We start from the raw sequence: 27,159 nt of genomic DNA, 5'->3' as shown, positions 1-27,159 counted from the left end.
GAGAGCATCGGGGCCACAAATTCAAAATAATTGGCAAAATGAGTAAAAGTGATCTGAGGAAATTTTTTTCATCCAGAGGGTGTTGGAGTCTGGAACAAATTTCCAGAGAGGGTGGTGGAGGCAGTTTCGGTCAAGGTATTCAAAAGGGAATTGGATTGCTATCTGAAAAGAGAGAATGTGAAAGGTTATGGGGATAAAGCAGGGGAATGGGACTAGGTCGAATGCTCTTTCAGAGAATCAGTGCAGATTCGATGGGCTGAATGGTGTCCTTCTGCACTGCAAAGATTCTGTGAAGTATACAGTAAGGGGATAGAGAAGAGGGGTTTTACAACAATGAATAACTTAACAGTAAAAAAAACACACAAGTGGATATTAGTTCATTTGATTACTAGATTACCAGATAGTCCAAATTCAGAGGGGCTTCCCTCATGGAGAAGTTCTGCAGGTTCCTGGTTAAAGGCAGAAGTACAGAATTCCTTTAAGGTGATGGCACCTCAGTGAGATAAGACTTGGGGCAGAATTTTCTGTGCCTGCTGGCATCAGGCACATTTGACGGCATGAGCGGACAATATGGCTTGAAGGCCAAAAATCAGTTTCACCATATTGTGAAATCAGTGTGCAGTCGTCCACTCTGCCTATCATTGGCAGGCCCTGTTTCTCGCTGTTGGATGTTGGGAACCTCATTGGAATACATCTGCATATCATTATATGCCCATCACACCAGAATCATGCTGCACGCCGGATCATCTGAACACATCACGCCAACATGTTTCACAACGGGATGTATAAGGTGTGCACTTGCAGGGTGCACTTCAAGGGGAAGTCGGAGATGAGTGTATAATAACATTGCAAAGCACTCGCGAGAGTCACCTGTTGGACTTCAAGGTTGAGGCACCGCACATTCAGGCAAGGGCACAGGCAAGTCACTTTTTCCCGGCTGGCTGACAGTGCAGTGCCAGGGCAAGGGCTGCTCTGTGGTTGAGGTAACTTGACGGGGAGGGGTGGCAAGGGCTGCACTGCAGTTGATGCAACTTGAAAAGGGTACAACGGCTGCCCTGCAATTAAAGTGACTTGGGGGGGGGTGTAAGGACTGCACTATGATTGAGGTGACTTTGGGGGGTAATGGCTGCACTGTGGTTGATGCGTGATAAAGTGGCAAGCTGATGGCATGGTGGGCAAATGAGAGGCTGCCTGTCTTTGGAATGTCATGACTCCCTCTAGTACATGACTAATGAGGAGGAATTGGGACAATATGGGATGAAAAGCCGCCATTGCGGCTGCCACTAAAAACATACTTTTTCCCCCTCGCTATCGCGCTTAGTGCAAATCTGGGATAATTCTGCCCTTAGTCTGCTTGGCAGGTGAGGGCCAGATAAACAGGCTGCATGGAGGGCACATTGCAGACTGCTTGGTCAGCCTGGAGTCATGCTGTCAGATAAATCAGCAGACTGGCTTGTTTCTGAATTCTCAACTGTATATAGAAATTTCAATGTGGTCATTCAAGTCATGTGATCTCCTTCACCCACAATGAGTTCATAAAGGGATGTTTATCTGGTGTCTAGATCTGGCTTTTGTTTGGTGGATTATAATGTCCCAGCCATTCGCCTCTGAAAGAGTCATTATCCATATTGATGACCCTGCTCGGGGTAACTATTATCTTGGTAGACCCTCGGATTCTGCCAGAGGAGTCAACTTTTAAAGATGCAAATGATGCCCATTTCCTTTCAATAATTCCTTTTGAAATGGACCTTGCCAGCCCCATGTGTGAAATTCCCTAAACAGCATGTACAGGGCATGTCTCCAGTACAATCCATATCATGCCTAGTGGTCACCTCACAACTGCAGACATCAGTTGACTTGTGGCATACTTTGGTTAAGCATAGTTCCTTTTATTGGATAAATAAAGAAGAATAAAGTAAAATGTATAAGTCTCACCCTTTCAATGCATAGCCTCTTTATTGGCAAGTCCTCAGGCGTGCCTCCATGTGGTGACTGCTTCAGTGACTGCTTCGAGCTTAGAATCTCTGTTCAACAGGTGGACAGAGTTCATCGCACCAGGCAAACAAACAAAATAATTGAAAAGAAAGAAAATGCCAACTCTTCGATTGACAAGCTGGAACATCAGGACCATGTGCAAGAGATCGACAGATGACTTGCAGCTGGTTTATAATGCCCTGACCATAGAACTTGATAGGCTGAATATTGACACAGTTTCCCTCAAAGAGATTGGGCTTGCTGGAGCGGAGCACTGAAAGAAAAATATTATACATCTGGGAGAGGAAAAGCTGAGCATTGGCAAGGTGTAGATTTTGCTATGGAACTCACTATACTTGATGATAGAACTCCCCACAACTAATTTGGAATATTTTCTCCATCGGTCTCTCAACTTGAACAGGATCAGTTAACCTCTTGAGTGTCTATGCTCAAATGCTGTGCTCCACGACAGGGTCAAAAAAGCAGCTTTGTGAGGAAGTGCCTGTCAGCAGAAGGCAGAACATCTTTACCTACTAGGAGATTTCAATTCAAGAGTGGGTGCAGCGAAGCCTTCCTGCCTCGGACACCATAGCCCAAGAAAGATAAATTCGAATGGACAGAAACTACTTGAGCTTTGCTGCTTCCATGAACTTTGTGTAACTAACAACTTCTTTTGGAAAAAACCATGCCACAAGATGTCTTGGAGGCATCCAAGATCAGGGCATTGCCACTACCTGGATCCAATCATCACTAGATGTGACTCTTTGAGCAGCATTCTCAGCACAGCAGTAACTGTGATACAGATCACTCTCTGGTGCACATCAAGGTTAGGATGTAACATTTGAAGTTTTCTCATTCAACGCAAAATGCCATACTCATATCAACGCCAGCCATACTACTTTCCAGATAAAAACCAACAGTTCCTTGACTTGATTGAAAGATCGTATTCCCACAGAGGGCAGAAATTTTCGCTCGTCGGGCAGGCATGCGCCTGACCTGAATGAGTGTAAAATGTCGCGCAACGATGTCGGGCCAGCATCCTGTGACAGAGTCACATGAGAGGACATGTTTTTTAACAGCTTAAAATGCTTTATTTTTAATTTTTCAAAATCTTCATCTCCCTGCGGCAGCTCTGTACCTCAGCGCTTTTCCTGTGCGCACTTGCGCGCATGCATGAACTCTCACCCTCCTCCCTCCCCACACAGGCAGCGCTGAGTGCTACAGCAAGTGTTTCACGCTGGGCAGGCCTTAATTGGCCCACCAGAGTGAAATCGTGGTCTGGCCCCGATCGCGGGCGATGGTCGGCTTCTTGGCTGCTCCTGTCTGCCCCCACTGAGCTCACCTGACGATGGCAACATTTTGCCCAGCGAAATGGATCATACTTCAAGATACCATCTACAGTACCTTATTCTCAACACGTGGGAAGCAAGAGCGTAAAAATGCTGACTGGTTCGATGCTAACATCAATGGATGGATGGATGTGATGGAGCCTGTCACTGAAGGCCAGCAGTCCACTCACATTAACTATAAGAGGAATCTGAGCGAGAAGACTCTGAATGCACTAAGAATCACTCGACGTAAAGTCCAACAGACTGCTAGGTGGTGCGCCAATGACTACTGGTTACAACCTTGTCAAAATATCCAGATTTCCTTTGACACGGAATGCCAGAGACATGGACATAGGAATCAAGGCCCATAAGCAAAGAAAACAGCTCCATTGAAAACAAATGCAGGGGAGGTCATCACTGACTGAAGTAAACAGTTGGAGAGATGTGTGGAACACTACCTTGAGTTGTACTCTAGGGAGAACACTGTCACTGAGGAAGCTCTAAACATCATAGAAAGCCTGCCTGTTATGGCAGCGTTGGATATTGAATCGACAGTGGAGAAGCTTAGCAAAGCTATTGACTCCCTTGCCATTGCCAGTAATCAAGCACATGAAACCAGCACTTCAGCATCTTCACAAACTTCTCCGTCTCTGCTGGAGGGAAGGGGCAGTGCCCTAGGATATGCATGGTGCAAAGATTGTGACCCTGTACAAGAACAAGGATGACCACATCAATAGCTACAACTATTGAGGCATCTTCCTGCTGAACTTTGTGGGGAAAGTATTTGCTGCATTGCCCTTGTCACACCACAGATCCTGGCTGAATGCATCTATTCTGAATCCCAGTGCAGTTTCAGAATTGGAAGATCTACAGTTGACATGATGATCTCAATCCAACAGCTTCAAGAGAAATACTGTGAACAAATGAGACACTATATATTGCCTTCATCGATCTCACCAAGGCATTTAACGATGTGAGCAGAGGTCTATTTAAGCTGCCTGCCGAAGCTGCTCAATCTGACCTCCCCTTTCCATGACAACATGATGAATAAGGTCAGCTATGGTAGGACAATATTGGAACCCTTTGACATCCGCTGAGGGGTCAAACAGGGTTGTGTTCTGGCACTGACTCTCTGGCATATTCTTTCCTTTGCTGCTGTCATATGCCTTTAGGCCATCTACAGAGGTCATTTAATTACATAAGCGAATTGACAGAAAGCTGTTCCACCTTGCTCAGTTGAGATTCAAGACAAAGATGCACCAAATTCTCATCAGAGAGTTGCTCTAAAGAATGAAGCAGCACTATATCATTCCATACCAAGAAACACCTTCAGCGGCAAATGGACAGACTCTTTAATGCCTGTAAATAATTTGGTTTGATCATAAGCATCAGGAAGACAAATGTCATGGTCCAGGATGTTGCCATGCTGCAACCTATCAGTATTGACAATGTAGAGGTTGTTGATATCTTCACCTACCTAGGTTCTACAATCACCAACAATCTGTCACTTGATGCTGAAATCAACAGAAGCATCGCAAAAGCTGCAGAGGCTATGTCCAAGCTGAGAAAGAGAGTGTGGAACAACAGAAAACTGACTGAGAACACCAAACTGCGAGTCAGTCAAGCCTGCATCCTCAGTGCACTCCCCTAGAGCGCTGAGAACTGGACATCATATGCTCAGCAGGAGAAAAGGTAGAACAACTTTCATCTTCACTGTCTCAAACATATCCATGGCACCTCTTGGCAGGACAAGGTCATCAACTCAGAGGTCCTGGGACATGCTGATTCCATCAGCAAACAGTCATTGCTAAGTCAACGAAAACTGCATTGGCCTGGCTGCTTCATCGGGTGGATAACGGCCATATACCCAAAGACCTTCTGCATGGTGAACTGGCAACTGAGTCATGACCTTCTGGACATCCATTCCTCCGCCACAAGGACACCTGCAAACAAAATATGAAAATGGCAGACATTGATGTTGATGACTAGGAGACAGTCGCTGATGGCCATGACCTCTGGAGGCTGTGTTTTCTCTGGACCTGTTTTTTCAGCTAGATGAGCTTTTCTTTTTCTACTCGCCCCTTCTAAATAGTGGCCAGCGAATTGTGCACCTTCTCAGCCCACTGTCTTTCTTCACAGCAAATGTGGCAGAGACTGCCATGCCAGAGTGGGGCTCCTGAAGCATACCAGGCAATGCTTAACTCAGAAACAAAAATAAAAATACCTGAAAAAACTCAGCGGGTCTGACAGCATCTGCGGAGAGGAACACAGTTAACGTTTCAAGTCCCTATGACTCTTCAACAGAACTAAGGAAACATAGAAGAGAGGTGAAATATAAGCTGGTTTAAGGGAGGGTGGGACAAGTAGAGCTGGATAAAGGGCCAGCGATAGGTGGAGATTACCAAAAGGTTTCATAGACAAGAGGACAAAGAGGTGTTGACGGTGTTAATATTAGCTAAGAAATGTGCTAATAGGCAATATTAAGGGTAGAAAGCAGGACAAGCAAGGTACAGTTAGCCCTAGTGGGGGTGGGGTGGGGGGAAGGGATCGAAATAGGCTAAAAGGTAGAGATAAAACAATGGATGCAAATACATTTAAAAATAATGGAAATAGGTGGGAAAAGAAAAATCTATGTAAATTATTGGAAAAAAGGGGGATCGGAAAGGGGTTGGGGATGGAGGAGAGAGTTCATGATCTAAAATTGTTGAACTCAATATTCAGTCCGGAAGGCTGTAAAGTGCCTAGTCAGAAGATGAGGTGCTGTTCCTCCAGTTTGCGTTGAGCTTCACTGGAACATTGCAGCAGGCCAAGGACAGACATGTGGGCATGAGAGCAGGGTGATGTGTTGAAATGGCAAGCGACAGGGAGGTCTGGGTCATGCCAGCGGACAGACCGAAGATGTTCTGCAAAGCGGTCACCCAGTCTGCGTTTGGTCTCTCCAACGCAGAAGAAACCACATTGGGAGCAGCGAATGCAGTAGACTAAATTGAGGGAAGTGCAAGTGAAATGCTGCTTCATTTGAAAGGAGTGTTTGGGCCCTTGGATGGTGAGGAGAGGCGAAGAAAAGGGGCAGGTATTGCACCTTCTGCGGTTGCATGGGAAGGTGCCCTGGGAGAGGGTTGAGGTGTAGCGGGTGATGGAGGAATGGACCAGGGAGCGGTGAAGGGAAGATATGTTTGGTGGTGGCATCATGCTGGAGTTGGCGGAAATGGCGGAGGATGATCCTTTGAATGCGGAGGCTGGTGGGGTGATAAGTGAGGACAAGGGGGACCTATCATGGTTCTGGGAGGGAGATGAAGGTGTGAGGGCGGATGCGTGGGAGATGGGCCGGACAAGGTTGAGGGCCCTGTCAACCACCGTGGGTGGAAAACCTCGGTTAAGGAAGAAGTACATGTCAGAGGAACTGTTTTTGAAAGTGGCGACAGAAATTGAGAGAATGGGATGGAGTCCTTTCAGGAAGCGGGGTGTGAGGAGCTGTAGTCGAGATAGCTGTGGGAATCAGTAGGCTTGTAATGAATATTGGTGGACAGTCTATCACCAGAAATTGAAACAGAGAGCTCAAGGAAGGGAAGGAAAGTGTCGGAGATGGACCAGGTGAAAATGATGGAGGGGTGGAAATTGGAAGCAAAATTAATAATTTTTTATTAATTTATTTTAATTTTATTAAAATTAGCCTTTATGGCTGCCTCCGAACTCTTTCTGGGGGAAGGCGGTCCCAACTCCAGTTACCACCTGCCCCCCACCCCGAAACAAAAATCCTGCCTTTTTAGCATTTTCTCCCAAGGTGGATACACCAAGCCAGGATATTTCCCAACTCCCGCCTTGCAGATGAAAATCTAGCCCTTTGTTTTCATTTGCTTTGTTGCGTACCAACACAACTTAATAATATGCAGTTGGATTTCTTCCCTCTCTTGCTGGTCCTGCCAATTGCAGTGCTATTCAGCCTTATATTAGTAGTATCAAAAAAACTTGAAGGTCAAGTGCTCAGCAGTTCACCTCCAGCTTTTACAATAATACTGATTCAATATGAGGACTAGCAGCTCATTGCACATGCAATGTATTATCTTTGGAATATGGAGTCTTAGGTTCTTAACAAGTGATTATAGTAGCAATAACAAGATTAATAACTAAAACACATCTTCAGAGATTTAGCATGCAGAAGCAATTCAGTCCACAGCAATTTTACCGCTTTTGGGAAACAGACAAAAAATGTGGGCTAAATAACATTCATTAAAAATTAACGCTTAGCAGTAGTTCCAAAATGTAAATAGCAGGTTAAATGCTAGTCTTAGTTTCCGTTCTATGGAGTTATAAATTGGGACCTAAAAAAGATGTTCCCATTAACAGCTTGACCAGCAATGCTTGTCCTCTATTACAAATGAGAAGGTGACATATGTACACACCATCAGTACATACCATTAGTATTCATCAAGTAAAGTAAAAGTTATTCATCTACTTGAGCTACTTGAGTAGAGATTAATTCTGAGCATCATCTTACTGAAGGACCACTCTCAGAAATGCTTAAGTGATTAGACATGAGTTTGTGACCATGATTTTCCACACAGCTAGTTCCTGATTTTAAATGGGTTGATGTTATTAAAGTTAAGACATTTCCACACAGGAACTTTGGGCTAAAACGGTAGAACAATAGTTTATTAAAGCTATTACTTTGAATTGAGCTCCTTCACTTGGCAAACTGATTCTCCAAAATAACATCCATTTGATTTCTCTCACTTAGATGAGAGTATAGTGCTGATTTCTAGTTCTGGCGGTATTCCACACCCTGCTGTCTAAAGTAGCAGAGGCACAGATGAAAAGGAAGAAGGCCATGAATGATTGTTCCACCCCCTTTCTGGGCTTGATTGAGTTTTTTTAAATTACTCATTAGATGCCCATCTTAACTGCCCTTGAAATGGAGAACCTTTTGCCACTGGTATGGTTTTTGATGCAACTGAATGGCACTTCAGAGTCAACCACTTTGCTGTGGATCTGGAGACACATTATAGGCCAAACTAGGTAAGGATGGAAGATTTTGTTCCTTAAAGGGCATTAGTGAACCAGATGTGCTTTTACCACAATCCAGTAGTTTCATGATTGCTATTATACTAGCTTTTTAATTCCAGGTTTATTTAATTAACTGAATATACTGTGGTGAGATTGAACTCATGTCTCTGGACCATTAGTCCAGGCCACTGGATTGCATAGCTAGTAGCATAACCACTATGCTACTGTCATCATTAATAATGATGCACGGAGGTAATGACAACTATCACATTTGTGCAAGAATTAGAGGAAAGGCTTGCGTTTACCAATTGACTTTTTGTCTGTCCTTTATAATTACAATAATTTGCTTACCCTTGTACTACAATCTAAATTTATGAATGGGTTCATGCAAAAATAGACTTAAAGATTTTCTACAAAATTATTGTACTAATAGATTTCTGCTATCTAATGATAATGACTAACACTATCACAGATAGTAACCAGTTGGAATTTTCCTTTCCTTTTTCTTTGAATATTTGATCTATTGAAAAAATGGACTAATTTAGTGACAAACATCCATAGTAACAATTTAATACCGTAATCAAAGTCTTACTACATTCAAAGACAATTAGAAGCCCTTATGTAAAGAAAAGAAAGGTGCGTAGATGAATAAGCATCTCAAAAAATTGATTACTGATCTATCTATTTAACTACACTTTTTGTACTTTTCCTGAAGGGGACACATTTATTCTACCCATACTTGTCAACTTTGAGCATTGTGTTTTGTTATTTAGGTGATGAAGATGGCAGTAGGGAAACAGCAGAATCAGATGGGGAAAAGCCAGGCCGATCTAATTTGGAGCTGGAAGACTGGAATGGACCAGGTACATCTCAGCATTCCACCATCTATTTTTATTTCTGTTTTGCTGCTATTCTGAATGATACTTTGTTAGAGGATTAAATTACCTGTTGTGGCTGATTGTTAAAATTTGTATCCTAAGCCCTGGGGAAAAAAGGCTCGTGTTGAATTTGCTTTTGAATCTTTGTATTAATATGTAGCAGACATAGAAGGTCACATAACGTGCTGTGTGATGTACTATAAGTGCCATTTTAAGAACTGAGGATATTCTCATTTGAGAAGAGGAAATTTGTTTTTGCCAAACCAATTACTAAAGTGGTAAAAATAGATGTCTGACTCTGACCAACTCTGTACAAGAAGAAAATCAGTCTTTTTTAAAACTGCATTTAAGGGATTCAGCCCAAGTTTTAATAATGCTCATCAATTTGATCCAAATGCGTGAAGTCCATCAAGACTGAAACCAAATTGGAGCTGCTGAAGTGCCTGTCAAAAAACAATGACCAAAGAAAATTTCCATATACCAAAGAACTCTGAACCTGATCCTTCATAGCTCACTGGGGCCAGGAGAAGCGCCTCCAGGATGGTGCTCTCGGGGCTTTGGGAGTGCCTATTCCCCAACTCTGGCTGAAGGCTCCAAAAATATTGGTGTAAGTTGACTGTTCCAAAGGAGGTGCTGGGCTCTCACTCCACCTTTAACCCTGCCAGAGAACCTTTTGGCTGACTAAATGACAACTTTAATCAGTAAAATAAAATTTTACACACCCTTACCCTGGGTGTTCAAGCCCCAAACCTGGCCTGCACCCTCCAGGTAGACCCAACTTCCACCAGTTTTCGTGAGGTGAGACCAATATCCCCAACTAAAGGCCAGGGCACAGTAATTCTCAACTAAGAGTGTTGTGTCCCTGGTCTCAATTCTTCCCCCACCATCAATACTGCCAAGATATGTCCTGTCCACAAAAAGCAGGACAAATCCAACCCGGCCAATTTCCGCCACATCAGTCTACTCTCGATCATCAGCAAAGTGATGGAAATAGTTGTCGACAGTGTTATCAAGCGGCACTTACTCAGCAATAACCTGCTCAGTGACACTCAGTTCGGGTTCCACCAGGGCCACTTAGCTCCTGACCTCATTACAGCCTTGGTCCAAACATGGACTAAAGAGCTGGACTCACCAGGTGATGTGAGAGTGCCTACCCTTGACTTCAGGGTGGCATCGAGGTACCCTAGCAAAACTGGTGTTAATGGGATTTGGGGGGAAAGCTCTCCATTGGTTGGAATCATGCCTGGCACAAAGAAAGATGGCTGTGGTTGTTGGCAGTCAATCATCTCAGCCCCAGGGCATAACTGCAGGAGTTCCTTGGGGTAATGTCCTAGGCTCAACCATCTTCAGCTGCTTCATCAATGACCTTCCCTCCATCATAAGATCAGAAGTGAAGATATTTGCTGATGATTACATGATGTTCAGCATCATTTGTGACTCCTCAGATGCTGAAGCAGTCCATCTTCATAGGAAGCAAGACTTGGACAACATTCAGGCTTGGGCTGAAAAGTGGCAAGTAACATTCATGTCACACAAGTGCCAGGCAATGGCCATCTCCAACAAGAGAGAATCCAACCTTGACATTCAATGGCATTACCATTGTTGAGTATCCTACTATCAACTTCTTGGGGGTAACTATTGACCAGAAACTGAACTGGCCCAGCCATATAAATACTGTGGCTACAGTAGCAGGTCAGAGGCTGGGAATTTTGCACAGAGCAACTCACCCCCTAACTCCACAAGCCTGCCTACCACCCACAAAGCACAAGTCAGGCATGTGATGGAATACGCTCCACCTGCTTGGATGAATGCAGCTCCAACAATACTGAAGAAGTTCATGCAGGACAAAGCAGCCCGTTTGACTGGCACCCCATCCACCACCTTCAACATCCACTCCCTTCACCGACGCATAGTGGCAGCAGTGCTTACTATCACCAAGATGCACTGCAACAACTTACTAAGGTTCCTTTAACAGCACCTTGTAAACCAGCAATCTGTACCACTTAGAAGGGCAGGGCAGCATGTGCAGGGGAACACCACCGCCAGGAAGTTCCCCTCCAAGCCACACACCATCCTGACTTGGAACCATATCACCATTCATTCACTGTCGCTGGTTCAAAATCCTGGAACTCCTTCCCTAACAGCACCGCATAGACTGCAGCAGCTCAAGAAGGCAGCCCACTACCACCTTCTCAAGGGCAATTAGGGATGGGCAATAAATGCTTGCCTAGCCAGCAACACCTATATCTCATGAAAGAATTAAAATAAACAAAAACAATTTTTCATGGAGCAACTTTAAACGCAATAAAAGAGGCAGAGGCTTCACAAAAGCATTATAAAACAACTTTGATACCAAACTGCATTGTTGTAGATAACCAAAACCTTTGTCAAGGAGGTAGGCTTTAAGGGCTGTGTTAAAGGAGGAAAGAAGCGTTAGGAAGGGAATTCCAGAACTTGGGGCTTGAACAGCTGAAAGCAAGGCCACCAGTGGTGTGGAACTTTTAAAATTGGGGATGCTCTAAAGCCCAAAATCTGAGGGCTGTTGGGATACAACAGAGATGGGGAGCAGTGAGGCCATGGACAGATTTATAAAGAAGGATGAGAACTTTAACATAAAGGCTTTGCTTAACTGGGAGCCAGTGTAGATGAGCAAGCACAGGGTTCTTGAATGAATAGGATTTGGTGCAATTTAAGACAAGGGCAGGAGAGTTTTGGATGATCTCAAATTTATGAAGGGTATAATGTAGGAGAAGAGCCAGGGGTGCTTTGGAATAATTAAGTCCAAAGGTAACAAAGGCATGGAAGAAGGTTTCAGGTATAAATGAGCAAGGGCAGAGTTAGGTAATGTTACTGAAGTAGAAATAGGCAGATGGTGCAGATATGTGCTTGAAATTGAAACTGAGCAACCATTGTTTTTGGCCCCTACTCACAACTTCATCCCCTAACTACAGACTCCATCCCTTTCCCTCACAACAGTCCGAGATTCAGTCAGTCTGTTCACAACCTTGGTGTCACATTTGATCCTGAGGTGAATTTCCAACCTCATATTCATACCGTTTCTAAGATTACCTATTTGGACCTCTGTAACACCACCCGACTTCACCTCTGTTTCTGCTCATCTGCTGCTGAAACTCTCACTTTTGCTTTCATTACCTCTAGACTGCACTATTCTAATCACTCCTGGCTGGTTTCCCACAATCTTCTCTTCGTAAACTTGCATTCATCCAAAACTCTGCTTCCCGTGTCTTAACTCACAACAGGTCCCATTCCCCTATCACCCCAGTCCTTGCTAAGCTACATTGGCTCCCAGTTAAGTAATGCCTTGGTTTTAAAATTCTCAACCTTGTCTTCAAATCCCTCTATGGCTTTGCCCCTCCCTATCTTTGTAATCACCTCCAACCCCACAACTCTTTGAGGTACCTGTGCTCCTGCAATTCTGGCCTCTTGTGCATTCACAATCATAATTGCACCAGCACTGGTGGCTATACTTTCAGCTGTCTAGGCCTCAAGCTCTGGGATTCCCTCCGTACATTCTCTGCCTCTTCTACCTCAATTTCCTCCTTTAAGACACATCCTAAAACCCACTGCTTTGACTAAGCTGTTGGTCATCTGACCTATCTCCTAATGTAGCTTGGTATCATACTTTGTTTTATAATGCTCCTATGAGGTACCTTGGGATATTTCATTATGTTAAACGCATTATATAAATATAAGTTACTGCTGTTGTTGAAAGCTCACATCAGGATAAAATATAACACCAACGTTGCGAACATTCTGGTTCAGGCTCAACAGTTGCCAGGAAAAGGGATGGAGTCTGTGGCAAAAACAGAATTACCTGGAAAAACTCAGCAGGTCTGGCAGCATCGACGGAGAAGAAAAGAGTTGATGTTTCGAGTCCTCATGACCCTTCAACAGAACTAGGTGAATCCAAGGAAGGTGTGAAATATAAGTTGGTTTAAGGTGTGTGTGGAGGGTGGGGGGTTTGGGTGAGGGGAGAGAAGTGGAGGGGGTGGTGTGGTTGTAGGGACAAACAAGCAGTAATAGAAGCAGATCATCAAAAGATGTCACAGACAACAGAACAAAAGAACACATAGGTGTTGAAGTTGGTGATATTATCTAAACAAATGTGCTAATTAAGAATGGATGGTTGGGGAATTAAGGTATAGCTCTAGTGGGGGTGGGGGGTGCATAAAAGATTTAAAAATAATGGAAATAGGTGGGAAAAGAAAAATTTATATAATTTATTGGAAAAAACAAAAGGAAGGGGGAAGAAACAGAAAGGGGGTGGGGATGGAGGAGGGAGCTCAAGACCTAAAGTTGTTGAATTCAATATTCAGTCCGGAAGGCTGTAAAGTGCCTAGTCGGAAGATGAGGTGTTGTTCCTCCAGTTTGCGTTGGGCTTCACTGGAACAATGCAGCAAGCCAAGGACAGACATGTGGGCAAGAGAGCAGGGTGGAGTGTTAAAATGGCAAGCGACAGGGAGGTTTGGGTCATTCTTGCGAACAGACCGCAGGTGTTCTGCAAAGCAGTCACCCAGTTTACGTTTGGTCTTTCCAATGTAGAGGAGACCACATTGGGAGCAACGAATGCAGTAGACTAAGTTGGGGGAAATGCAAGTGAAATTCTGCTTCACTAGAAAGGAGTATTTGGGCCCTTGGACGGTGAGGAGCGAGGAAGTGAAGGGGCAGGTGTTACATCTTTTGCGTGGGCATAGGAGGGGGTTGAGGGGTAGGGAGTGATGGAGGAGTGGACCAGGGTGTCCCGGAGGGAACGATCCATACGGAATGCCGACAGGGGGGGTGAAGGGAAGATGTGTTTGGTGGTGGCATCATGCCGGAGTTGGCGGAAATGGCGGAGGATGATCCTTTGAATGCGGAGGCTGGTGGGGTGATAGGTGAGGACAAGGGGGACCCTATCATGTTTCTGGGAGGGAGGGGAAGGCGTGAGGGTGGATGCGCGGGAGATGGGCCGGACACAGTTGAGGGCCCTGTCAACAACTGTGGGTGGAAAACCTCGGTTAAGGAAGAAGGAGGACATGTCAGAGGAACTGTTTTTGAAGGTAGCATCATCGGAACAGATGCGACGGTTCTGATGATGTTCCGATGATGCTACCTTCAAAAACAGTTCCCTCCTTCATCCCCACCCCCTTTCTGTTTCTTCCCCCTTCCTTTTGTTTTTTCCAATAAATTATATAGATTTTTCTTTTCCCACCTATTTCCATTATTTTTAAATATTTTAAAATCTTTTATGCTCCCCCCACCCCCACTAGAGCTATACCTTGAGTGCCCTACCATCCATTCTTAAGTAGCACATCCGTTTAGATTATATCACCAACTTCAACACCTATGTGTTCTTTTGTTCTGTCGTCTGTGACACCTTTTGATGATCTGCTTCTACCACCGCACCCCCCCCCCACAACACACCTTAAACCAGCTTATATTTCACCCCTTCCTTGGATTCACCTAGTTTTGTTGAAGGCTATGAGGACTCGAAACGTCAACTCTTTTCTTCTCCGCCGATGCTGCCAGACCTGCTGAGTTTTTCCAGGTAATTCTGTTTTTGTTTTGGATTTCCAGCATCCGCAGTTTTTTTGTTTTTATCTATCATGGAGTCTGTGGCTCGGGAGCAGAAGTTGTGGCAGGGACAAAATACAATGGTTTCAGTCATCCCAATATTTAATTGGAGGAGGTTGCTGCTCACCCAGTATTGGATGTTGGACAAGCAACTTGAAAATTTTTAAAAAGCGGAAAAGGTTGAGGGAAGTATTGGTGAGGCAGATCTATGTGTGGTCAGCATGAATGTGAAAACTGACATTGTATTTTTAGATGATGTCACTGAGGGGCAGCATGCAGATGAGAATTAGAAGGTTGCTGAGGATAGATCATTGGGGGGACACTAGAGCTAACTTAAGGAGCTGGAAGAGAAGTCATTGCAGATGATTCTTTGCTTTTGATTAGACAGATAAGAAAGGAACCAGCGAGTGCTGCCTAGTCCAGTTAGATGACAGTGGAGAGGCATTGGAGAAAGACAATGTGGTTGGTCAGTGGTTGCAGACAGGTTAAAGAGGAGGGATCGTTTCCCTATGTCACAGTCATATAGGATGTCAGTTGTGACTTTAATAAGAGCCCTGTTTGTTTTGTGTCAGGGCAGAAACCTAGTTTGTGGGATTTAAGCATGGAGTTCTGGGATTAATTTTGGAGGTAACAGCACATTCGAAGATCTTGGAAAGGAATGGGAAGTTGGAATTGGGGTGGTGGTTTTCAAGGATGGTGGGAATCAAGGTTTGATTTTTTGAGGCGAGAGGTGATGATGACAAATTTGAAGGGGAGGGTCACAGGCCCTGAGGCGAGAGAACCGTTAACAATATCACCTAACATGGGAACCAGGAAAGGAAGTTCAGGTCAATAGTTTAGTAGCAATAGGATCGAGAGAGCAGAAAGTGGATCTCATGAACCAAATGAGCCATATAGGGAGATAGGATTGAAACAAGAGAAAGAGACAGGTTTAAGGCTCAGGCAGGGAGAAAGTTAGAGGACTTTACATTTGGCAGGCTTGGAGAAGGGGGACATGTGACAGAGGAAGCTGATCAGATGGTTTCAATCTTTGTGGCAAAGAAGTCTGTGAGTTCCTTGCCTTGTTGAAGATGAGGATGAAGGAAACAGGGGAGATGAGTTTAAGAAAATTACTTGCTGTAGAAAAAAGAATCTAGGGGTTACCTTTCCATTTTAGGATGATCCTGAAGTAATAAACAGTTTTAGCAGATGAGAGCTGCACCCAGCAGTGTTTTATGAGGCTCAGCTAAGTCTGACAGTGAATGGCTAAACCAGTTTTCCACAAACCAATTGAAGTTTGTGTCCCTTGGCCTTAAGGGACTGGACATGAGGGCCATACTGTAGGGAACAACCAATGTGAGAGAAAGAGAGTAATGGTTTTAATAGGAATGGGAGTATTGGAGGTGATGGTGGTGGGGATGTGGATGAACAGATTGGGGAGCTGCAGAAATGTTCTGGTGAACAGAGTTTGAAAGGCTAGACAGTTGGCATTTTGAAAGTGTAGTTGTAGATGAACTGACGGAGATTTTTTTTCCAGCCATGGACACAGAAGGATGTAGGATTTGAAGGTGGAAGTGAGATGCGGGTGAAGAGTGGTCCAGGAAAGTGATTGGTATTGTGGGAGTAGCGAGGTTATGTGAGATGGCAAGCTCTAAGCTATGGTTGTGAATAAAGTTTGGGTAGTTTACACGGAGGAGAGAGAATATGATGAATTGGAGGTTGAAGTCACCTAAAATGAGAAGTTTTCCATGTACATGCTAGGGAGGACAACAGTGGTGATAGTTTGTTGAGAAAATCGGCAGAGTAATTGGGTGGGCAGTGGAGAATGAGGATTTTGAATGAGATATTTAGAGGGGAGAGTGCCAAAGGGGTAAAGGAACAGACCAAGATCTGGTTTGGTGATAAGAACCACACCACCACTGCAACAGTCTGGTTGAGGCAAATGATAAAACGTGGGGAGACTTCTATTAAGAGGAAGATGTCATTATCCCTCAGCTAGATTTCCATTAACGTCATCCACAATAAGTTCATGGAATTCAAGCACTTTGTTTACAAATGAATGTCTGTTCTGGAAGGAGATGAATAACGGTTGGTGAGTTCTAATCTGCTAGCAGAGTCCATGATATCAGAACTGGGTAGGTTCAAGGGAGGGAGAATATTGGCAAGATCAGTGCTCAGCCTATGTTCTGGGTGGGTAGGTCAGGGAGAGAGTAGTATGAATCAGTGGGGGTTGCTGCTTGTAAGGAGGCAGCGATGTGCACTTCAGTGGGGCTTTGGTAAATGCCTGGAGAGGCACAGAGTGAAGTTGTAGATATTTCTAAGAGATAGTCAAGACAGGGATGGCAGCAATAGAATAGGAAGGTCGAGGAGCACTCAAAGGCTGGGATTTTTAAAAATTTATTCTTGGGATGTGAGCATCACTGGCGAGGCTAGCATTTATTGCCCATCCCCTAAGCTGGTGATAAGCTATTTTCTTGAACCACTGTAGGGTATTGTTAGGGAGGGAGTTCCAGGATTTTGAGTCAGTGACGGTGAAGGAATGATGATATACTTCCACATCAGGAAGGTGTGTGACTTGGATGGGAACTTGCAGGTGGTGGTGTTCCCAGACGTCAGCTGCCCTTGTCTAGGTGGTGAGATTGTTAGTTGAAAGGTGCTTTGGAAGGAGACTTGGTGCACTGCTGCAGTGCACCTTGTAGATGATACACACAGCTGCCATCATGCACCAGCGGTAGAGAGAGTGAATGTTTAACATGGTGGATGGGGTGCTGATCAAGCAGGCTGCTTTGCATTATATAGTGCTGGGCTTCTTGAGTGTTATTGGAGCAACACTCAACAAGCAAGTGGAGAGTATTCCATCACATTCATGACTTGTGGCTTGTAGATGGTGGACTGGCTTTGGAGAGTCAGGTGATGAGTTAGTTGCTACAGAATTCTGAACCTCTTGCAGCCACAGTATTTATGTTGCTGGTCCAGTTAGCTTTCTGGACATTGCTAATCCTCAGGATGTTGATGGTGGGAGATTCAGTGAAGGTAATTCCATTGAATGTCAAGGGAAGATGGTTAGATTCTCTCTTGTCGGAGATTGTCATTGCCTGGCACTTATGTGGTGCGAACTTCACTTGCCACTTATCAGCCCAAGTCCGAACGTTGTCCAGGTCTTGCTACAAATGGACACGGACTGTTTCAGTAGCTGAGGAGTTGTGAATAGTACTGAACATTGATGTACAATCATCAATGAACATTCCCACTTCAGACTTTATGTTGGAGCGAAGATCATTGGTGAAGCAGTTGAAGATGGTTGGGCCTAGGACATCTACCCTAAGGAGCTCCTGCAGCGATGTCCCAGGGCTGTGATGATTGGCCTCCAACAACCATAACCATCTTCCTTTGAGCTAAGTATGATTTCATCTAATGGAGAACTTTTCCCCTGATTTGCATTGACTTCAATCTTGCTAAGGCTCCTTGATATGACAATTAATGTCCAAGGCAGTCATTCTTACCTCACCTCTGCCATTTAGTTCTTTTTGCCCAAGTTAGGATCAAGGCTGTAATGAGATCTGGAGCTGAGTGGCTCTGGCACAACCCAAATTCAACAATGGTGAGCAGATTGTGGCTGAGCAAATGTCATTGGATAGCATTGTCGATGACATCTTCCATCACTTTGATAATGATTAAGAGTAGAGTGATGGGACAATAATTGCTGGATTATTTTTGTCCTGCTTTTTTTTTGTGGACAGAATATACCTGAGAAATATTCCACACAGTCAGGTAGGTGCCAGTGTTGTAGCTGTACCAGAACAGCTTGACTAAGGGCACAGCTAGTTCTGAAGTACATGCCTTCAATACTTTAACAAGGATGTTGACAGGGCCCATCAACTTTGCTTTATCCAGTGCCGTGAGCTGTTTTTTGTGGTGTGAATGAAACTGACTAAAGACTCCCTATGTGGGAACCTCAGGAGGAGGCCGAGATGGATTATCCTATTCTATTTGAAGTTGGTTGCAAATGCTTCAGCTGTCTCTTTTGCCCTGATGTGCTGGGTTCTCCCATCACTGAGGATGGAGATGTTTTTGAAGCCTCTCCCGCTCGGTAGTTATTTAATTATCCACCACTATTCACGACTGGATGTGGCTGGACTGCAGAGCTTTAATTTGATGAGTTGGTTGAGGGATCACGTAGCACTATATTTATAGAATTATGTTTCTGCTGTTTAGTATACATGTGGTCTTGTGTTGTAGCTTCACCAGGTTGACACCTCGTTCTTTGGTATGCTTGGTGCTACTCCTGGCATGCTATCCTACATATCTCATTGAACCAAGGTTGCTCCCCTGGCTTGATGGTAATGGTAGAGTGAGCTATATGCTGGACCATGAAGTTACAGATTGTGGTTGAGTACAATTCTACAACTGCTGATTGCCCACAGCCCCTTATAGATGCCCAGTTTGAGTAGTTTTGATTTGTGAAGGCAGCGCACCTTAAAGGGGAGAAATGAAAGAAGGTATGATGACAGGGAAAGGGTCTTGGAGGGGTAAAGAAAAGAGAATTTAAAAAGTGGGGGAATCAATTACAGACCTTTAGTATTGTGTAATTTGAATTATTCATCAGCACAGACACGAAAGGTGGTATGGCCTCCTTCTGCGCTGTAACCATCCTATTGTTCTATGATAAAAGACATGTTTCCACTCCATAGGTGGATAAAATGGAGATTTGAAAATAAACATTCATTTCAGAATAGATGAGATAGATGGTTAAAGGAATGGGTAGGCAGGTTAGGGTGTGAAAGTGATGTGGGAACACAATAGCCACATGAAATTAGCACTGCTGCTCATTTGGAGAATAAGCATCAATGGGACCTCATTGAGGTTTCTGTGTCTAATTTCTTTTTTTTTGTTGGCTTTTCAACCTTCCTATTGTACCACACAAAGTCTAATTTGAATATATTTTGCTTGTTTGATAATATATTAAAAATTTTAATGTTTACTATGAAATCTAATGGTTTCAGAAGAGGAGTGAAACATGAAGGATAAATTTAGTGATCTTAGTGAGAGCCAAGGTGGAAAGGGAACGTGTTAGAGAACTGGCAATATAGTGTTCTCACTTTAACATGTGCTCCATGAGAGGGTAGCTCCCTACTGGGACCTGTGGGGTTGAATATGTTACCTTGATAATTTTAGTGTGTTTTTGATTAGAGTAAAATTGTAGTTCAGTAAAAATATCCATTATCAAAGTTTAAATATTCTGGAGAATCAGCAGTGACATTAATTTTTGTAACCTATGTTTTGCTATCCATTTCTGGTTTATGTGACTTACAGCAGTGTGCACTAGCAATTGGTGGTATTACCAATGCATAGGTTGCAGAAGACATGAAACTTGTCAGTTGGGTGAACAATGGGGAGGCTGGTAACAGACTTCAGAAGGATATTCAGACTTCAGAAGACCATTGATGTGGGCAGACACAGAGAAGGTGAAACTTAAAGCAGTGAAATTTGAAGTAATATATTTCAGTAGGAAGAATGAGGAGCGGAAATTTGAAATAAATAATAAAATTTTAAAGGGGGTGCAGAAACAAAGAGATCTGGGGCTTATGTATTCAAATCTTTGACTGTGGTAAGATGAGTTGAGAAGGCTGTTTTAAAAAAAATACTCGTTCCTGGGCTTTATAAATAGAGGCATACGTAGAGTACAAAAGCAAGGAGGTTATGCCAAACCTTTACAAAGCACAGTTAGCCCTCAATTCTACAGGGATGTAACATTATGCCATCTGGACGATTTCTGACATTGGCATTTGGAAATCTGCCACTTTAAACATATTCTTTGAGGCTGGTACAGGGCTTAAAAAAAATCACAACTCTGCTGTCAGTGAAAACAGGAGTGGCTAGAGTTGCATTTGGAGGAGCAGCGAGCACAGAATAGATGGAGCTGCTCTTACAATCAGAGATTCTGTTTCTCCCACACTGGCTGCTCCAGCTCCTCCAATCACGAGTTCCCTCCTTCTTACTTATGCTGCTCCTCCAGATACGGAATCTTTGATTAGCAGAGCACCAAGAGTGGGTGAGAGGGAATCCGTGATTGGTGGAGCTGGAACAGCGAGCGTGGGAGAAACTGAATCTGTAATTGGAGGAGGAGTTCCATCTCCCATGCTTGCTGCTTCTGAAATCACAATTCTGGCCAGTCCCAGGAGACTTTCAGCTTGTCCTCTTCTACTGCCCAGCCATCAATGTTGGTGGCTAAAGCGGGGACTTCCTCATCTCCCTTTTTGGTCCCCCTGCTCCTCAGGCACCTTGTCCCTGTTTTGCAGCTCCAGTAGCACCTACTACCAGCTCTTCTGCTTACTCTCGCAGTCGGCAGCCAGGGTGAAGTAATCGTCTTGGGTATAGAGGGCCAACAGGTACTTGTTCTTGCAGTAGGCTCTCTTGTTAATGTTGAAGTGCTCTCCAGGTGGACCAAACACTTGGGAGTGCCTGCATTGTGTCTCCATTTCTTCATGTTCTCATAGTACCCCAGCTCACTTTGAACTATCAGTTATTAAGTTATCAGTGACTTTGGTTATTATTATCTTTAAGACTTAGATTTCAGCTTCTTCTCTGTTCTGTTAATATTGGTAAGAAACTTGGTTTATGAGTGAGACTATAGTAAATGTTAAGGCAATGATTCACATAAGGTGTGTTTAAACCATTTTTACAGTCTGCTATACCACCGGCCATAGAGGATCTGCATGTTGGAAGTTGGCAGAACTAGCACAATATAAAAGTGGCTTCAAAATCTGAATTGATAAACATGGTCTACCTAGTTTCAAGTGAAGTTTAATAGCTTCTTTCATCAATATTCCCTATACCCTGTCGGGGCTAGGATATAATTTTGCATTGTCAACAAAATGTTTTTAGATGAGAAAAGATTCTCTGTTAAAATCTTTCTCACTCACTATTATTGCTGGCTGGATATTTTATCCTTGCAAACCAAAGTATGCCATTTGATAGATAAATTTTAAAATTATCTGAACTCATTGAAGACAGAACTTTAATTCGAGGGGGTTGAATTTAAGAAGTGGTTACTGCATGTAACAGGAGTACTTTTTGTGTGATAAAAACAGAAAATACTGGAAAAGCTCAGCAAATCTGGCAGCATCTGTGGAGAGAGAAACAGAGTTAACATCTTGAGTCCGTATGACTCTTCTTCAGAGTTGATTTGTGTACTGTTTGCGTGACTGCATAGTGTCTTCACAGTAGTTCTCTCTTTCTTTTTATCTCTCTTTAGATTTTCCTCCTTCCCTTCCCTACCCCCTCCCTACTTTCATCATTTCTAAATGTGGATTAAACTGTTTTCCAGTAAATTAGATTATACTTGAGTATAACATTTAGTTGCTGAAATCCCAGTATAAACATAAATACCTAACCTTCCAATGATTTTAAACTTCTCAAGACTAAGATAATTGGATCTTTTCTGAGGTATTAGAACTGCTTATTTCACAATACTTTTACAATTCCACTCATTTGGAGTGGCTTAGAAGCATATATATTTCACCAAAGACGAAACACTCAACCCTGATTCTAGACACCACACTTTAGGAAAGATGTCAAGGTCTTAGAGAGGGTGCAGAGAGATTTATTAGAATGGTAGCAGGGATGCATGCCTTCTGTTATGCGGAGAGACAGAAGAACCTGGAGATGTTCTCCCTAGAGTTGATAAAATCAAGAGAAGATTTGGTAGCGATGTCCAATATCATGAATGGTTTTGATAGAATAAATAAGGAGAAACTGTTTCCAGTGGTAGATGGAACAGTAACCAGAGAACATCAATTTTAAGTAGCTGGTAAAAGAACTAGAGGTTACATGAGGAAACTTGTGTTTAGACAATGAGTCACTGTGATCTGGGTTGCACTGCTAAAAAATATGGTGTAAGAAGACTCAATTGGATAAGAACTTAAAGTGAAAAAAATTACAGGGCAACGGGAAAAGAGCGGGGAAATGGAACTAATTGGATAACCGTACCAAAGAACCAGCACTGGCACAATGAACCAAATAATTCTATAGGATTCTGAAGTATACCGGTAGGAGAAAACGCCACTGAATTGTTTAAAATTGTGCAATAAAAGGAGATTCTTTAAAATTCACACCCACATTTTTACAAGTTATACACTTTACAACACTCAGTAGCTCATTTGTCTCTTGTTCGTCCTTCGAGATGAAGTTGGCCATGTTCATCATCTGTGGTGTTTGGTAGAGTTCTGGTGGATGTGTACATGATCACTAAGGCCGATCGGCGCCTGGAATGGTCTGCTGTAAATAGTGCAAGGTACCACAGATGATTGAGTTTTGGATGAGTTGTTGGCTCAGGATTTCTTCTTGTGTTTTCTCTGCCCCTGTTATGCCCTTGCTTTTGAAGATGACCGTGCCGTTTTGTTTATATTAACAGGTTCAAGCCTTTGTTTCAGTAAAAGCATATTTTACAATGCACTACAGCTTTTGTAATTATTACATTGTGCAAAAGTTTTGTTTTTCTCCTGATGGGAGAGAACTGCATTGGAGAAGAAAATTTTTTTCCACATTTCACACACTGTATCCACAATATCAGGTATATCCAAATCAGGTGTATGACAGGATAAAACTCCACTAATTCTACCTCAACAATATACCTCAATCTCAACCTAAGAAGAGAATGCATACTGCTGCACAGTGACATTTCTATTCTGTACAATTTGCCAATTGTTCTTGGCTTTCTGTGACAAAGTTGTGTGCAATGGATGTGTGTCCATTAAAGATTGGATTGAAAGTGGTCCTAACTTCTTTCAGTAAGGACCCGGAGAGAGAGAGAGGGATAGAAAGGTATAACTGAAGGAGCAATTCAAGATTGTTCATGTATGATCTAATTTAGTTACAAAATGGCTGCTTGAACTGCATTTCAAAATTCTGTATCAAACTGAAATGAGTGCAGACTACCAATAGCAGACTACCAATAATGAAGATTTGCATGCTGCTATGGAATTATCTCCAAGATTATCAGTTATAATCTAAAATCCTATCACTGCATGTATAAGTTTAAATTCGGATTTAACTACTAGTTGAACTAAGAATGTTGAAACAAACTATGGGAGATGTGCAAATTCCCCTTTGGTATTTTCACAGAGATTTTGCAAAACTTTCTGGGCAAAATTTTGCCCTCATCGGGCGGGCGTGGCCGGCAGACCCGGGGATGGTCGCGAAGCGGACCACTGCCCGGCTATCAGGCCCCAAAAAGGATTTCACGCTGGCTGGCCAAAGAACGGCCAACCAGCGTGAAACACACCCTGCAGCACTCAGCACTGCCAAGATGGGGGTGGGAGGAGCACGAGCGTGGAAGTGTGTGCATGCGCGGGGGTGTACACAGTAAAAGCTCCCTGAGACACAGAGCTGCCTCAGAGAGCTGAAGATTTGTAACAATAAAAACAAACATATTAAAAATAATGAAAACATGTCCCTTCATGTCACATGAGCAGGGTCTTGTTAAATATAAGGGTTAAAAGTTTAAACATTTTTTTAAATCACTGGTCGAAGCCTCATCCCGCCTGTGGATGAGGTTTTGCCAAAAATGCAAAGGCCACTTGGCCTTTCTGCCCACCCACCAACCGAAAGGTTGGATGGGCAGTGAAAAATTTGAGTCAATTAAGGGGCCTTAATAGGCTGCTTAATTAATAGTGGGTGTGGGTCCAACTCCCACGTGTGCCTGTCGACTGAAATATCGTGCAAGTGTGCGATAACATCGGGGCGCTTGCCCGATGTCATCGTGCGTCATTTTATGCTTGTTTGGGTCGGGCACACCTCTGTGCTCGGCACTCATGGGTCAACTTTGTGAAACATTTGTAGTATTCAGCTGACTGAATTTCATAATACTATCTAATTTAAAAATTGCAATAAGTCTGAACTGGATTCAAAGTGAACTCCTAAATATGAAAGGGCTTTTAGCTGGAAGTTTTCCACCCAGTAAGCTTTATAATACTGAAGCAACTCTCATTTAATTATAATTACTTTTAAAAGAGTGACTTTTTTTTCCCTCTTCCCAATTTGTGTCTCTAATTTTCTCCTGTTTTGTTTCCTGAAAGTGTACACCCATTGTGCAGTATGGTACTCAAAGCCCTTTGGTACTTTAGCAATGTGGCCATTCTTCAAATGTGAGCCTTCACACTAAATAGAGTGTTTTCCCAATTGTGTGCTCCTGGATGGGAGCCTCTCTAACTGGTAGTGCTATTAGAAATTAAGCTGCACATGATTTTCTGAGCATTTAAATTAATGCAGGGCACCAAATAAGTTCAGGGTGGGAAAGGCTCCCTGCCGGAGTTTGAAATTGGAAAACTACCCCTTGAATGCCGGTAGACTATTCAACAGGAAGTTATAATGGCTGAGCCTGATTCTGTTCTTACTCAGTAGCCACACTTTTCAGCAAGGATCAGTGGTAAGTGATTAAGCGTGGGGTCCTGAATGATATCTTTTGCTCTATCTTGGAGATTCTGAGACCAATTATAGCTCCCCTGACTTTGACTTAGCTGCTATGAAAGCATGTGACTTATGTGACCTAACACCACACCAGGCAATGTACTTCCCCACAAAGGCATCGGTGACCTCCAACTAATCTTTTAGCTGTGAGCTAGTTTTTACATTCCAAGCAATCAAGATAAAGTTAAAATATTAATTTGGCTAAAATTGAGCAACAAAGTATTTGTCAATTTTAAAAGATGAGCCTCTTAAGCTGTATGCTATGTCTTTTAGTTTTTCAAACTCTGGCTGCCCTGTATCACACATTGTACCTTTTAAGATCTTTACAGATAATAATGTACTTCAAGAAAAATAGGCTTGTTTGTATTGTTTCTGATATTTTCAAAAGTTTTTTTGAGAATAACTGCCACCATCTGCAGTAATTTATATTTGTTTAGATATTGATGTAAACTTGATTATACAATGATGACCTCACATAATATGAATAAACTTGTGGTCTCAACTTTGTGTGCAATGTATGAAATGTATCCAAACAATCATTAAAATGAGAACAGTATCTTCTTGAATGGATCCCCAAGGACATTTTTCAAACCAGCTATGAGATCCCTTTGTACACTGGAGAAATAACTAAGCATTCTATTATTATATCTGAAAGATTGTGCCCCGTTCCTGAAAAAATTAGAAATTTAAAGAGATAGGACGAGGCAATAGTGCAGGGCAGCGATATGAGTGATGCTAAACAGATTGTGACAGGAAGGGACAGAGCATACAACCATAAGAGTGCACCAGAAAATAGGGTCAGAGTAGGGAACTGTGGTAGAAAGACAAAATTAAAGACTCTTTATCTCAATGCACACATAATTCATAACAAGTTGATGCTGGCACAAATAGAAATACATGGATATGAAATGATACATGGTTGCAAGGTGACCAAGGCTGAGAACAGAATTTTCAGAGGTACTTGACATTTTTGAAGATAGGCAGAAAGGAAAATGAGGTAGGGCTAGTACAGTAGAGAAATTATCTTGGCTCAGAAGATGAAAATGTAGAATCAGTTTGATTGGAGATAGGAAATAGCAAGGGAATGAAGTCACTGGTGGGAGTAGTCTATAGCCACCCCCTGACAATAGCTACACTATAAGTCAGAGTATAAATCAAAAAATAATGGAGACTTGTAACAAAAGTATTGTAATAATTTTGGGCGACTTTAATCTCCATATAGATTGGCAAATCAAATTCGCAAAAGTAGCCTTGAGGACAAATATATAGAGTGGATCCCAAATAGTTTCTTAGTACAATAAGTTGTGGAACCAACCAGGGAACAGACTATTTTAGATCTGATAATGTGTAATCTGACACGGTTAATTAATTATCTCATTGTAAATGGTCCTCAGTGGAAGACTGATCATAACATAATAGAATTTTGCATTCAATTTGAGGGTGAGAATCTTAGGTATGACACCAGTGTCTTAAACTTAAATAAAGGCAATTACAAAGGTATAAAGACAGAGCTGGCTAAAATGAACTGGAGAAATAGATTAGAAGTTATGATAGATAAGCAGTGGCAGACATTTAAGGACATATTTCACATTTCTCAACAAAGATGCCATTGAGAAAGAAAGGTTCTATAAGAAGGATGAACCATCTGTGGCTAACTCAGGAAGGATGATATCAAATTGAAATAAATGGCATAAATGTTGTGAAGTTCCGTGGTGGGACAAAAAATTGGGAATGTTTTAGAAACCAGCAAAGGATGACTAAAACAAGACTGATTCCAGGCAGCAGTGCTATTACCTATTCCTTGGGGGTTCAGCAGGCTAACTGCAAAATTCCAGTTGGCTTCTGTTAATTGGTCTGAAATGGCCATTTACTTACCTCATCTGGCTATCCATCATTTGCAGGCAGGTTTCACTGCCAACCCCCATCCCACCTCCAGGAAAAATGATCTGGGGACA

General features: G+C 42.8%; 1 protein-coding gene across 2 annotated transcripts in view; it reads left to right on the top strand.

Moving 5' to 3' along the window:
* The window catches only part of zfpm2a (zinc finger protein, FOG family member 2a), a 1,033,040-nt gene that overhangs the window by 356,756 nt on the left and 649,125 nt on the right, over positions 1 to 27,159 (top strand). For both annotated transcript variants that reach the window (XM_041189567.1, XM_041189566.1), the window contains exon 3: positions 9,080 to 9,169. In XM_041189567.1, coding sequence (XP_041045501.1) covers positions 9,080 to 9,169 — 90 coding nt within the window. The remainder of the gene's footprint in view (positions 1 to 9,079; positions 9,170 to 27,159) is intronic.

Source organism: Carcharodon carcharias, chromosome 6, assembly GCF_017639515.1.
Source record: "Carcharodon carcharias isolate sCarCar2 chromosome 6, sCarCar2.pri, whole genome shotgun sequence".
NCBI lineage: Eukaryota > Metazoa > Chordata > Chondrichthyes > Lamniformes > Lamnidae > Carcharodon > Carcharodon carcharias.
This window is presented reverse-complemented; position numbering and strand designations above follow the sequence as displayed.